The 15,322-nt window shown below is 38.3% G+C and overlaps 1 protein-coding gene across 1 annotated transcript in view; it reads right to left on the bottom strand.

Annotated features, from left to right (window-relative positions):
• LOC146512630 (SH3 and cysteine-rich domain-containing protein 2-like) overlaps window positions 1-15,322 on the bottom strand; it is a 40,235-nt gene that overhangs the window by 7,556 nt on the left and 17,357 nt on the right. The window contains exons 2-6 of the mRNA XM_085170584.1: window positions 9,175-9,550; window positions 7,929-8,023; window positions 2,162-2,246; window positions 1,863-1,975; window positions 1,679-1,742 (exon numbers count right to left, since the gene is read on the bottom strand). Of these exons, the coding sequence (XP_085026710.1) occupies window positions 1,679-1,742; window positions 1,863-1,975; window positions 2,162-2,246; window positions 7,929-8,023; window positions 9,175-9,550 (733 nt within the window). The remainder of the gene's footprint in view (window positions 1-1,678; window positions 1,743-1,862; window positions 1,976-2,161; window positions 2,247-7,928; window positions 8,024-9,174; window positions 9,551-15,322) is intronic.

Genomic DNA, 15,322 nt, shown 5'->3' with positions numbered 1-15,322 from the left:
GACCTCCAGCAGGACGCTGGTGTGAATGCTTCTGACCAAACAGTCAGGCCACCCTCATTAAGTCTGTTCCTGAGAACCCAGTATCCTAGTTGCCCTGTGCTCATTACCTATGGAGCTCGACCGGCATTTGCCATAGAATAAAAGCAGGTCCACTGCCTTGTGGTTTTCAAAGAAATAAGCATGTTCATACTGAGCACACGTGAGAGATGTCAAAAGGTCTGGAGAAGAGATGGAGAATGTTGTGCTGCCTGTAAAACATAATGCAGCATGATCAGTTTTGGTGGTGGGTCAGTGATGGTTTGAGAGGGAGGCACAAACGTATACAGCCCAGGCAACAGCACCCTGACTCAGACTGTCCAGGAGCTCAGTGATGTCCTGGTCCAGATCTGGGAGGAGAACCTCCAGAACACCATCCATTATCTCATTAGAAGCATGCCTGAGAATGTTGAGGAGGCTATACAATTAAATTAGTTGCTGAAATTAAATTTTGGCAAAATGAACATCATTTTTTTCACTTTGATTTTCAGTGTGTTTTTGAATCAAGTCCTCTGTAAGTTGATACTTTTCATTACAATTAAAACAGATTCCCAGCATGATTGTTTTCCTCTATTGAGATCTGATGTTATGTTAAGAATAATCCTCAAGGAATTTTAGCATGACAACTAGGGATGGGTATCGTTTAGGTTTTATCCGATACCGGTGCCAAACTGGTACTTTTGAAACGGTGCCGGTGCTTAAACGGTGCTCAAACCGGTGCTTAAAGAATGGAGAACACAAAATTGGTCCAAAAACCTCTCATGTTCAGCTGTTTTTATTGTAAAAAGATAACAATGTTAGCCTTTTCTGCAGCTATAGGGCATATATGATATCACTCTTGGCTGGAAGCAGTGCTTAAACAATGGAAAAAACAAACTTTGTCCAAAAACCTCTCATGTTTAACTGTTTTCCACTTTTTCTTTGGTCATTTTAGCCTTTTTGGCCAGGGTGAAGGGAGTATCTGCCATCAAACAAGAAGACAGCTGCATGTAACTACGACAGTGTTTGCTAGTTCACCTTACATGCATTAATGTAATAACGTGGTTAGCCTACTCAACGTAAATTGCACACGAACAACATGAAGCTACTCACGCAGAGAAGAACGGCTGCTGCTGCCATCATCATCCGTCACCACCACACCCGCAGTAGATGCGCTCGGTGTGAGGTCTCGCAGCAAGCTATCAAATACGGCGCATTTTTCTGCTTTAAAAAAAAACCCGCTATGCGTCGCCAGGTGTTTCATCGGATTTGAGGTGTTACCTCCTTTGACAGTATCACAGTATCACCTTAAAGCACTTGTTGCAGGCTGGTGAGTTTGCATATTTTGCTGTGAAGTACAGCCAGACTTTTGACCGCTTCGTCTTGGGCATTTTTAATCTGTAGCTCTGCTCTAAAAGTACGTACGTACCTGGGCCCGCCTACTATCCTCGGAAACGTAAAATGATTGGCTAGAATTCAAAGTGTATGACATCTCAGAAAAAAAAAGCACCGAAATGAAGCACCGAAATGTGCGCTGCTTTTCGGTCTGGTTACTACCGTTTATGTCAGAACCGGTGCCATCATGGCACCGGATACCGGTACCCATCCCTAATGACAACATAACAAAATGCATTTCCTGTATTCAAGAAAATATTTGACTTACTTCCTGGGATGTGATCCTCTTCAGCTATAGGCTGATTTTCTAGTTTGTCCTGCAGTTTTTCTTCCTATGATAAAGACAGGAAGAACAATATTCTTGCAAGAAATTATATCAACATAAATTTTTCTGAATGATGAGGGTTGTCAGTGTATTTTATGTGTGTGTGTCTGCCTCTGTGCATTTATACCTCATGACAGGGTGATTCTGAGATACTGCTGAAGCTGGATTGACTCAACTGAGCCAGTGTCATCCCGTAGCGCAAGGCCTCATACACAGGATCAACAGTGCTATTATCTGCTTCTACATATGACCAGACAAAAAGGAAAAGATCATCATATGTGCAGTTTTATAGATGATACTATACTGAGACACGCACGCACGCCTCTCATGTATAAAGCATGAAAGGCCGCAGACATTGTGATTAGTCATCCTCGGAGTCTAGTTATTTGCTGCTGAGATAAATCAGTCTGTGCTTCCATCACTCACCCTGCGCAGCAGGAGCCTCTCTAACCACACCCAGTGGATCAATGGTAAGAAGAGGAGAGCTGAAGTTTCTTTTAAAAGCTCCTGTCTGACATACCAGGAGAGAGACAGCAAAGAAGGAAAGAGAAAAGGAGAAATGTTACTTGAAGTGGAAAAATGCTTTTGTAAGGAAAAGCAGAACATACTTATACATACTTACAGAAAATACTCATGAACTCTGAGTAATTGAAAAGGTTCAAATGTGAATGCACTCAAAATAATCTTGTTTGTGTTTTTCAAAACTGCAAATTATATATTTTCTTTGAGTTTTATTCAAATTAAATAAAACAAATTTTTATCCATGTGAAAAATACTAAAACATACTGCAATAAATAAAACGCAAAATGTGTTTTATTACACCTACGAGACCCCTTTAGCCTTTAGAAGCGCTTCAAGGCTTAGATTCAACAAGGTGCTGGAAACATTCCTCAGAGATTTTGGTCTATATTGACATGACAGCCTCCCACAGTTGCTGCTCATCTGTGATACAAATCTCTTGTTACACGACATCCTAAAGGTGCTCTATTGGATTCAGATGTGGTGGCTCTGGAAGCGATTTACGCAGACCAAACTCATTGTCATATTCAGGGAACCACTTTGACATTATTTGAGCTTTGTGACATAGTGTGTCATCCTGCTGGAAGCAGCCATCAAAAGATGCGTACACTGTGGTCTTAATAGGGATGGACATGGTCAGCAATAATACTCAGGCAGGCTGTGGGGTTTAAATGATGCTCACTTTGTACTGAGGGGCCCAAATGTGCCAAGAAAACTTCCCCCACACCATCACCGCCATCTTCATAAACCACCAAAAGCTGAAGGCAGGATAGCTCCATGCTTTCATGTTGTTTGTGCTCAACAGAACAGACAATGTCTTTCAGTCCTCTATTGTTCAATTTTGGTGAACCCCTCTATTTGAGAGCCTCATTTTTCCTCTTCTTAACTACCAGGAGTGGCACCGGCTGTGGTCTTCTTCTGCTGCTGCAGCCCATTTGCATCCAGGCAATCAAATACAACTCTTCTGTCAGATGACACTAGCATCACAGAGATATACACACATATCTGGTGACTGAAAGCATAGTGGTCCAAAGTAACAAAGGCAAAATATTACTGCTGGGATGTCGTGTGAGACAACATTAGACTATAAAGGTGCACCTTAAAATATGGCAAAAACGAAGGGATATTTATCAAAGCACATACTAAGGTAGTTCATGTGTCTTGAACGCAATAAATGCAAAATATTGTTCATATTTTTCCATCAGAGGCTTTAATTTTAGGGATTTTAGCATGAAGGAATGCATTCCAGGCAGTGGTTCAGTACTGACCCCCCCCCCCCCCCCCCCCCGAGTAACCAGTGGCAGTCAACATCTGACAAGGTGTTAACTTTTGTTAGCATGATGTTTACAAGCAAAGTGTGTTAGCATTACACTAAGCATTAGATGATTTGTTGGAGAAATGTCCAAAAACACTGCTGTACCTTTTATATGCCTGCCTTCAGGAAGATTTAATCACGTGGTGTCTGCATTAATTCGTCACAAAGGTTTGTCACTGTCAAACTGAAGCTCGCCAGTACAGATCTGATACTGTACTCCTTTGATATCTGATTGTGTTTCTTTATTTAGTAAGAGAAACATGTTTAGCTACAGGACGTGACTCAGAGATAAATTCCAAAGCCTTGTTTTTCATGAAAGGGACGCAAAATAGAAACAGTTTCTAAAGAATCTCAGCTTTATTTAAGCTCTTAGATTGTTTTCTTCTTTCATCTTTTTGTGATATATGCTGAAAATAACATATCAGGTAAAGGGCTTTAATCTCTAAATTACTTTTAGCACAGTTGTACTTAAAAAAAAAAACACAACACTTTCAAGGTTGTGTTTTCTTTTTAGATTAAAACAATCTCATGAAAATTCATGAGATGTTTTTCTATACAAAAATATTTCACAAGGTCAAAGCACACCATACCAGAAATTACTGATAAACAATTGCCATCTACCAACCCCAATTATCACTAAATGATTTATTCCAGGATCTACAATTTTAAAAATAATAAAAGAAACTGGCAGCTGTGATCATTTAATATATCTGATTGTAGATCATCTAAAAAGTACAGAAATCATTCAAAAGTGAAATGCTGTTTTAAGGTACAGAAGGAGATTATGGCTATTTTCAGGCCAGACAGTGGTATGCATGTGGTAACAGCTGGGGGGGGGGGGGGGGGGGGGGGTGCAAATCAAATGTTTACTCTCACTGTATTTTAACACTACGGCCATTGATGGCATTTGACTGGCAAAATATTAGTTGACTTTTATAACGAAATGAAACCTGTTTGACAGTGTGCACAGCTATCGGTGTGTCTACAAAACTAAACAATGATCATTACTGCACTTTCTGAAAGTTGATCAGACGTTACAGGAACAAAAAAGGAGCAGAATGCTGCGGATGCACACCTTCTCGGTGAGGTGACTTTGTCCACTATGCCCTGCTATTAGTCATAGACTCGTGCTGTATTCAGCATAAAAGTGCACCATAGACAGGATAAAAGATGGATGTAGCTACCATGATGTCACCCAGTGTTTTGTTTTGAATCTGGGTCGGATTCACATCTGAATGTGAAACTGCTCATTGAATTGCTCATTAGCTAATGAGCTTACCCTGGATAGTCTCCTATAGACTTCTATAGATCAGATGATCATAGACTGATGAAAAAAGGCCAATTATTACCAAACCTCCTTATTAACAACGATGATATATAGTTTTACTCTCAGAATTATATCATTTGTAGTACTTATTAGTACTTCCTGTTGCTAGTACTAAATACAGGTTAACAGATTATCTCTGTCCTTATGTGCTTTAATAAGGCTAAGTCATAAGTTCTCAATAAAAGCGTTACATTTGTACTTTTTGTATTTTTATTATTAATCTGCGTGCCATCTCCTCCATAAACTGCCTAAATTATTCATTTCACAATTTGTTTTTTTAAGTCTATGCCATTAATCTTCTTTTTATGCATTGTTGTACCTTTAGCATAGAGACACAGATAAGCAACTAAAGCCAAGTCCTGGTATTAATGCTGTGTTTTTTCACTGAATATTTTAAATACCATCCTTTTTTTAATCTGTTTATCACAAGGTTCTTTACAGGAATTTGGACACACACACACACACACACACACACACCTCAGTAAATAAATATAGCAAATGCTTCACTCTCACACTTTTGCTAATTATTGAGAGACAACTGGGCTCAACTATTCAGCAAATGCCAATTAAAATAAACTGTGCTCAAAACTGTAGGTAGAAAATGTTCTTAAGCACACAAACCTTTCTTTCACATTAAAGAGTGAGCGGTAACTTTATTTATCCAGAACCCGGATCACTCAGTAGCTTAAATTTCTATGAAGTTCTCCTTATTTCAAAAGCAAGCAGGCCATCACTTTACACATACCTACTGTCTCTAAGACAAGGACAGCTGTCAACCCCAGATGTTTTAAATTTTTACCCAGCCTTTATTTATTTGTATTTAACCCTTATCATGTTTTCTTTTAACTGAAAACAGGTTTTTGTTTAAGTATCACAATATCTTACTATTGTGACAGTATTACTGGAATGGCTTAGTCTTTAGGGGAGCAGACAAGCTGAAAGTTCACACTTATTTAAGATCAAAACTGGATTCAGATTTCTGAACTGTATAAAGACTTCACACAGAAGCAACGATTTTGTGCAATGCAGCAGGCCTAGTTCTAATAATACTGTAATTCATCTTTAATTCAAATTAGCATTGATTAGCAAAAAATTGTCATGATTCCAAGCCAATTTAAAGCTGCTTGATTCTGGAGACGTTTTAAAGTAATTGGTCATATATCGGTGCACTCAGCAAATGGGTTGAGAGTGAGCCAAGAAGAGCGCAGTCATCAATATCTCTCTTGTGCTTTCTAAGGTCTAAGCCACTCAGATTTTTTTGTTTGACCATTCTCCTCATGTAATAATGCTTGTTTAAGTTTTTTTTTCATTACTCAAACCCAAGAGAATAAATTTCAAAGGAAAAAAATATACTGTTCATTTGTTAAAATTTGAATTTTTTTCCATTCTTCTTCTGGGTCACGTAACTCTTATAACAATGATATGACATTGTTATAAGAGTAAAAAAAAATGTATATAACCTGAATATAATCTGACCGAGGCTCATACAAAAAAAATAAACAAATAAAAAAATAATACTTCTGGGATCACTTATGATTCATTTCCAGTCAAGAAGGATTAAAAAGCAGTAACTATAAATTTCCATGGTGGTATTGTTAGACTCTGTTAGTTATTACTGTTCTGGCTGCTGCCCTAGAACAGATAAACACACTGAAGACTTGAGCATAAATATAAATGAAACATTTTAAAGTGTAAAAATGAATTAAAAAAACAAACAAACCCAAAACACAGAATATGTTAAGTGATTTTTTTAAACAGATTTATTATTTTAAATGTCCTTAAAAGACAGTGGAGTTCAAGCCTGGGAGGACTTATGATTGCACCAGAGCTCCTGTTTTTGGGGACTTAACTTTAGTAACATGTATACAAAATTGGAAACCTGGCTACTTTACATGAATTGCCACACATGTAAGTTTTTCCGACTTTAATTTGTTCCCTTTACATTTTTTCTCCAATTTTAAATCATTTATGAATTGTACCTGAGAAATTGACACACAGTAATTGTAATCCAACTGCAATTTACATTGAAGAGTATGTTTTGTACACAAAACTTTTGGGTGGCATGCTTTGGTTCGGAGTCAGTGAACCCCTTAATGTATGTCGATGTAGCCTTGAACTCCATTCAGTTTCAGTAAAATGCCTAATCCCCGATTTGATGACCGCGCAGTGATCGAAAAGGACACTGCCGAAGGCTTGGCGAAAGCCTACCGTGTCATATCCTCAAGGGATTGTATGCCTCAAACACACTGAATTTCACACTGAATTAGCCAGACCAGCTGGTACAGAGAGATATTGATTTTCCAACTGAGTTGAGAAGGGAGGAAGGAAATGTAGCATCCAGACCAGATAGAGGGAGAGAAGAGGACGTCATGTGAGAAGAGCAGCACATGTGTGAGGAAGGGCAAAGAGGCAGAGTGAAAAATATTTGGACCTGGCCATGTATATTCTAGGTGTCATCCACAGCTTTTATTCCCCTCGGGCTTCACACTTAGTCTCAGTCTACTGTGAAAACATCATCAATAAAGATTCCAATTATAACCCATACCTTTTTGTCTTTGGTGGTTTGGCTTGAAAAAGGCCTTTATCCTCTTTTAACAAGACGGAGGGATCTGAGGCTAAGCATATTACCAAGACAAAACACTATGCCAGGTGACAGAGACAATTACAGCATCCAGATGCTGTTTAAAGCTGCTGGCACAATGCAATCTGTGTTAGTCTCCATTCTACAGAGAACGTGCTCGTTTTCAGTAAATTCTCTATGCAAGAACACATCATATAGAAAGGTAATTAACTAAGTGACAAGAATTTTTGGCCACATCAAAGCAGAGCTGTTGGGAGATGATGGCAGTAAAGAGCAAAGCAACTAAGGTACACTGAAATTAATATTCAGACAAAGCCAACAAACTGAGTAGTGCTTTATAACTGTGAAATATTTAAATCTTGGTATTTCAGACACATCCACTGAAATTGTATGCTATCATTCAATCAATCCTTAAAGTGTAACAATCTGATGAAGGTGCAAAGAGCCTTACCTTGCCATTACAGGGCTGCTGGGAGAGCTCGGAGGAGCACCAGAGGTGGGTGGCCATCTTGCAAGATTTACAACGTAGGCCCTGCTTGGAGTTTCCTGCATTAACACCAAACATTACATGTGTTACCATAAGCCTGTCAGGAAATATTTCTGTAGCTTTGAATCGATCCTTAGCTAGCGATGGTATTCTAATGGTAGCAAAGATGAGGTGTGCCAGATGTGTGCCTCATTTGTGGTTCCTGTATCAAGTATAAAATAAACCAGCTATGTCACTCACATACATTGTAGTTTGTGTGCAAAATATTACAGAAAACTAATGTTACATATTAGGCACAGTTAGTATATCCACCTTCAGAAATGGCCTTTGTGTATAAACTGACATGGTTTTAAATTGGTCTACACTGATGACCATCCAAAGACAAAGGGACACAAAGACACCAGTTTGGTGGATGTTACTGGTAATCCCATTTTACACAAACAGCACTGCTGAGAAAGGTCAGCATGCCAACAGAACAAGAAGGCAAAACAACTCCCAGTGGAAGCATATACAGAGGTCCATAAAGCCTGCTGTCGGATGGTTTCATTGGGACCAATGAGCAAATAGACTGCAAACTGCCCACAGTGACTGGACAATAATAAGAAATGAGCTATAGTTCATTACAGGGTACCTATTATGCTCATTTCCAGTTTCATGTTTTTATATCTAGACAGATAACTTTGCATGATAGCAGTTCAAACTAATCCTTATTTATCCTGGCACTCCTCCACATCATACTCTGTCTAAAACAAGCCACTTTAACTCTCAGTCTCCTGACTTTAATCCAGCTTTCTTACGACTGGCTGCCTGTCCCGAGTGTGGCTTGTGTCTGAGATGACCATTTTAGCAAATATTTGCTCACACACATTGACACAAAGGTAGAATATCTGTTGAAACAGATCATTCAGATATTTTATGAATTATCATGACAGGGACGGTAAAGAAATTCTACAATTCAAATTCTAACACTCAAGAATATCAGTTTGTCTTTGAATTTCAAGTGGCATTTGCCTTTTTTCTTTGTCACGTTTATTTCCACCATGGACAGATACAAATAACAAAAAAGCACAAAAAAAAGCCCCTAACATTATAAATCAAGGTAAACGTCAGAAAACATTTTGATAACAATCTAATTCCCACACCCTGAGCCAACATGGTTGCATCTTTTTGCTGTGAATACGATGTTCTTGAAGTGGAACAACTGACCTACCTTGGATTGTATGTTTGCATCGTTGGCAGCTGGTAGGCCTACGGAAGACATGCTCCTGGAAACAGTGGGTCTTGACTGGCTGCACTGGCTGGGCCTGACACTTTGGCTGGATGTTGGAAGTCCCATATATTGAAGGACTGACAGACGGGGAGTGTGATGACAACGAAGGGTTAGGACTGATAGATGGAGAGAGAGAGGGAGAGTGTTCATAGGCCAGGGGGGACTCAGACATAGGGGGAGGAGATGCCGGTGGTGCCGATGTGGCAGTCAGGCATAAAGGTGGCTGTGATTCACCGTTGCTGCGCTGGAAAAAGTTGTCCACACTCTTGCTGCGTATGACCGATTTGAAGGAGAGGGAGCGTTTCAGCCGCTGCAGCTAGAACAAAAAACATTAAAGATATTTAGTCAGGCTTCAACAGCACAAAAAATTATATATATTTTTTAAAGAAAACTGAGAAAGCAAGCGACAAAAGTACTAAAAGGCCCAGAGTGGAATGACTGCACAGCATACATGCTAAAACAAGAACTGAGTACACAATTTTAATTTTTTGATAATCCACACGGGCTCAAAATCATGCATGTCTCAAATATAGACATGCATGTACTTAACATCATTTAGTAAGTGATTCTGAAGATTATACAGTGTTTTAATTTGACAAGGCCAGTTTCTATTAGGTTCATTAGTTAGCATGATTGAGGAAATTGGTTAGGATGTTTAGGAACAACCCAGGAAACCACCAAGGTTCAAGCCTGCTATGAACTGGGAGTGCTGGAAAACCAGCATCATTGTCCACAATGAAGGGAGTTTTAAATCACCATGGACCGATGACTACCAAAAGTGTCTGGTTGAGGTGCAACTTGCTAAGGGACATTTAAGCAAATATTTGTGGGGAGTGTATATATTTGTGCCTGTAATGCTAATGTCCTATACTGATCATGCAGTCACTAGCATCCACTAGGCTTTTGGTGGTCGTTTGCTGGTCAGTGGTGAGCAGTGTGGAACCAAAACAGTAACACGGTGGACCAAAAACAGTGAGCTAAAACATCCTAAAAAGATGCCTAGAGCTGAGATTTGCTGACAACACAACTTCTTTCAAAATGTAAATGCAATCCATTTCATCTTTGAATGTATTCACAATTTCAATCATTTCTTCTTTAATATGGACTTCTATGTCCTTACTAAAGATTAAGTAAGGACTATTATACTTTTAGAACAATGACTGCAACTTCAAATGTTAAAACACCCACCTTGTATTTAATTGAGGATCGTGTATGTTGTGCGGTGGCAGCAGATTTAAAGTACGAACAATAGCAGTGTGTTTTGATACAACAAACAGGCAACCAGCTAAAGTGTATGTGCCTTGTTTAAATATTAGTCTGTTAAAAATAGTCGTACCCTTTCTGTCCTTGCACTGCTAGGCTGACTTCTGATCTTCCATATTCAGCCCACCCCACTCCGCTATTCTCTTTTCCTTAGATGGCAAATATGCTTTCCCTTGCAAATCCACCCAAGTCAATACCCTTTAAAATTCATGTTTGATTAGTTTTATTGAGCAGACTGCAGCTATGCATTTGATGCAGTCAGTGATGCATGGCAAGCACTGTATTCATCTTTGGCTTCACTTTCCTCAATTTCTTGCATGCTTGCCATCCAGCGCTTTTGGCCACAATAAAGTGGAACTGAGAATGACAAATAATTACAGGGACTTGGGAGTGATGGAACTCAATTTATGGAAAATAATAACTGATATGGATTCATACATCAAGAGAACGGCCTGGAGAACGAGAGCAAGGACATAATGGATCCATGAGACCTCCTCAATTTGCACAGAGCTCATTAGCGGTCTGTGTTGGTGACTTGGTTGAAGATACCATTGTGATATACAGAGCAGTGCCTCAAACTTGAAGCCTATCCAGATTTATATTAAATTCTGGATTCTTGTTACTTCTAAGCATTAGTTTTCTTCCTGTGTAACCATTTCCAGCAAAAGGCGAGACATTTCTTCAAAGCCAGTAAGACCAGCATTGCAGCTTCACTGGACCTCTTTATGTTCATATGTGGAGAGGCTCTTCATCAGGTTTATTGCATCTCTGAGCTTTGAAATCATCCAGCTGCACTCCTTCACAGAAAACCCAATCAATATCATTGAGCATGTTCCTTTTTTCCTTCTTCAAGCTACAGATTCACAGATGCCAATTAGTTTGAGTGATGAAAACAGTCTTCTCTGTTGACCCATTACTGAGCTCCTCTCGCAAATGTTTTCTACAGGGAGCTGAGTCCATGCTTTCCTTAATGGCCTTTTCTTGGCATGACTGGTGGCCCATTCGGTAATGGATGTTCCTCTCTATTAGATTTTTAACTTGTCTGACTTTGTTAATCTTCTTTGTAGTGAATGCCTGTCTTTGCTTCACATCCAAGGAAAAGGAACAACTTCTTCGAGCACAAACTAGACAACATATGTCCGATAATCAATGGCTTTATTTATCTCCCCAAGCTTTTAAAGAGATTAAATAAAAACAGACAGAAGCTGGGATTCAGAGCCAATTTTAAAAAGTGAAAGAATAGCTAATTGACTGCCAAACATATCTGGTACGTAGATTTACATGGTTGAATAATCATGAAATCTGGGCATTAGTACTCCAAATTACAACAGCATATTGACAAGAGTCTGGTTATAGATCTGCCTGAATAAAACAAAAAAAAAAAGAAAAATCATAATGTTGTTCATCCAAATTTGAATTCCATTGTCTTATCAATTTCACATCTAAAAAAATGGCAATACATTATGTGGCCTGAAAAAAATGTGATTATCTTTTATCTAAGAAATGATAAAGACAGCATGTTCCACATTTGCTGATCTAGTTGTCAACACATCCATTTTCTGCATTTTTTTTGATTGCACATGATTAAAACAGACACTCAAGATTTAATCCTTCTCTTCTTTCACACGAAATAAGCTACTTATAACTCCCTCAAACACGTATTTCATTGAAATAACAAGTCAAATCATTACAAATACAACAAATTTACACTTGCGGCTAAGGAAAATGTAAACACTATAGCATACAGCAACGGTTTGAGGAATACTTTCTCCTGCTTCAGTGTCCTCAGGGTTTAAGCAAAGCCCATAACAAAATGTTTTTTCCAGTTTGCTGAAGAGAAATTTTACTGGCCTGACTTAAATCCCATCAAGGTATGACCCTATTGTCAAACATCAGGGGCTGACCTCACTAATCGCATTTTGGCAGCAAGGTTATAAAATCTTGTCAAAAGCCATCTGAAGAGTGGAGGCTGTGAAACCAGCACACTAATCACATATGCATTTAATATTTGGTTCTCCACATACTCGAATATATCAAACTGACTTTCAAGGCCCAGGTCAGTGCTGGTCCATAAATATTCAGTCCACATGCACATGGGCAGTGTGCACTTATGCATCGCAGCCACACAGTGTGAACAATCATTACCTGAGATGCACACTGGGTTCAGTCTGATTTAAGCTCTGCTGACTTTATAATACATGTCAGGGGGCATTGATCATGCTCTGTGAATATTCAAGCATGCTGACAAAAAGACTGATTAAATTAGTATAAATAATTATTTAATGAATGTATCTATACATCAAGTAATTTAAAAAAATTACAGCTGCCTGACCCTCTGAAATTAGGGGTCTGCAGTGCATTCTGCTGGATATGCACCACTATCCTCATGATCTCCTTTATAACTCTTATTATCTATTATTGAATAATGTTAGAACAGCTGCTGTTTTACAGATTTTATACATCTTATAACAACCCTCTGAAAGAACAATTCAAAAGCAATATCCTATTAATTACAGTTACTCTCTGTAATTACTCTCCATAAGGTGGTGAAAAGTCTATTTTTAGATCACAGAACTGGAAAGCTATCACACTACACAGATGACAGCAATTACTTCATCACAGCATTTATGATGTAGTGTATTAGAACAGGCTGCGGTCTGTGAAAGAACACATGTAAACTATGTGTGTAGTCAAAGAAACTGAAAGAATGAGTGAAACAGAAGCAAGAAATGGAAGAAAGAACATGTTAAGAGAAGAAAATATTGCACCACCACTTAGACTCTGCCTTGTATTTCAGCTGCACTTTGAAAATGAGCACAGAGATGTTTGGTGAAGCCTTCTATAAATAGGCTGTTGTAGGGAATACTTGGATAAATTAATTATTAAGAAGGGAGGTGTGGGCGTTCAGACAAGATGCCTGTGTGAGGTAAAGTCATCCTGCTGCCACCAAGATGGAGTTGATGCTCCTGCGCTTTTTGTGGGGCTGAGCAGAAAAGGAACAATATTTCGACCTTTTCTTATGCATATATGCATATATTTCTTCCTCTGCTATACCTTACGGTAAAAAACTGAAATCTGGCACAATAACGGAAAAGAGTCTCCTGATTCTTTTCAAAAAGTAGCCCTCACCTGATTCCCTGGATCACAGTAACTTTAAAAAAACTTTATCTAAACTTCTTTTGTACCCTCCTCCTCACTGATACCTTTTAAACGTGAGATCCATTTGAAATTGTAAGATGCAGCTAAATAAATGTCATGAAAGTCCAACTAGAACAACTGGAATTCATTTAACTTTAAACAGAGTCACTTTAACCGATGACAGGTGTGTACTGACTACTGTTTAGGTTGGATTCATTCTGAAATTACCTACATCCCTACTTATAAGAGTGTGTACACTTATGTCACCATATTAGTTACATTTATTTTTGTTTTGTCAGTTTCATTGTGCGGGTTAAAGGTCACAAAGGTGAAAAACAAAAATCAGAAATCATTTATCTTGGTTCCTTACAAAAACATGGTATTGTAATGTGAATTTTATGACCGTGGTCCTAAATATTGACAAATTATTAACAAATCTGACACCAATCAACTTCAGAGAGAAAGGTTTATCATATTTGAGATAAGCTTTAACTTACTAGCAAAAGACTAAAAATGTTTTGACACATTACCTATTGATTCTAGATTACAGATCAACAGGTATGAAATTACTACCTACTGACCAGTAAGTTCTTTGGAAAATAGCGCCATTCCTGGAATATCCTCTGAACCTTTGTTCAGAGTGTAAGAGCGTCTAAAGTTTGTGAAAAACACTAAGACATTTTTCAGCATTTAAAGTCTCTGCATTTCCTAGATGATGAGTGCTATAAATAAATAATTAAATGCAACTTTAAATCTTATTCCTCGACTTTTTCTGCATCAGCTGCAAACAGTTTCACAATTTCATTGTTCTGTATGAAGCTGTTTGCACTTGCTGACCTTATATTGCATTTGCACACACACTGAGGCGGTGTCTGATTTTTCTTTTTCTTTTTATACTTTACTTACATTTTTGGGGGGCACATCTATTCATCTGGGAAGACTGGTAGGTAAGATGTTAGCTTAAATTCCGTTTTTATTGTTACAGAGAGCATCTGCATCTGTCTATGAGCTTGTCCTCCAATCCTGATGCACCGGCAAAGTCTATGACTGTCAGCTAATTACCCCCGCAACACAGCATCAAGTGAATATTTAGTCAAATATAAAGTTAAATGTATTTAGTACTCGCGCACCAACGAAGACGGCAGCATAATTATTAATAAAGGGGGGAAAAGGCTCTTAAATTCTTATTTCGCAGAAAACAAGCAGAACTTTTATGCAAAAATCTGAAATGATTGGGATACATTATATGACAGTTTTTAAAACTGTTTTTATTGACATTGAAATTTAAGCTAGGTATATGTAATGCCTCAAAATAACTTTGATAGCTTTTTTTGAAGACAAAATCCCTGCTGGGTGTCATCATTTGTTTGTAAAAACCTAGTAACAGATTATTCAACTGAACCAGCAGCTGGTGGCAGATTACATAATATGCCCCAGGTCATCTAGCATGTATAAAGCTGATATTTATTTTACTAAGAAAGTAGATGAAATAAATTTTAAAATTTAATTATTTGTAAGCATTTTAATACATCCGCCCATTCAGTTTTAGCTGCCTTAAATCTGGCTGGTCTCCTCTGACAAGAAGCTGTCCCAGTGTGAACTGGGTGCAAATACATAAAACTATGTGATTTGGTCCTAAATATATCCATAGGCATTTATTAGATCAGGTTTATCAGCCTGGTTTGGT

The sequence above is a fragment of the Neolamprologus multifasciatus genome, chromosome 8, assembly GCF_963576455.1.
Source record: "Neolamprologus multifasciatus chromosome 8, fNeoMul1.2, whole genome shotgun sequence".
Taxonomy (NCBI): Eukaryota; Metazoa; Chordata; class Actinopteri; order Cichliformes; family Cichlidae; genus Neolamprologus; species Neolamprologus multifasciatus.
The sequence above is the reverse complement of the archived record's forward strand: the minus strand, read 5'-3'. Positions and strand labels throughout refer to the sequence as shown.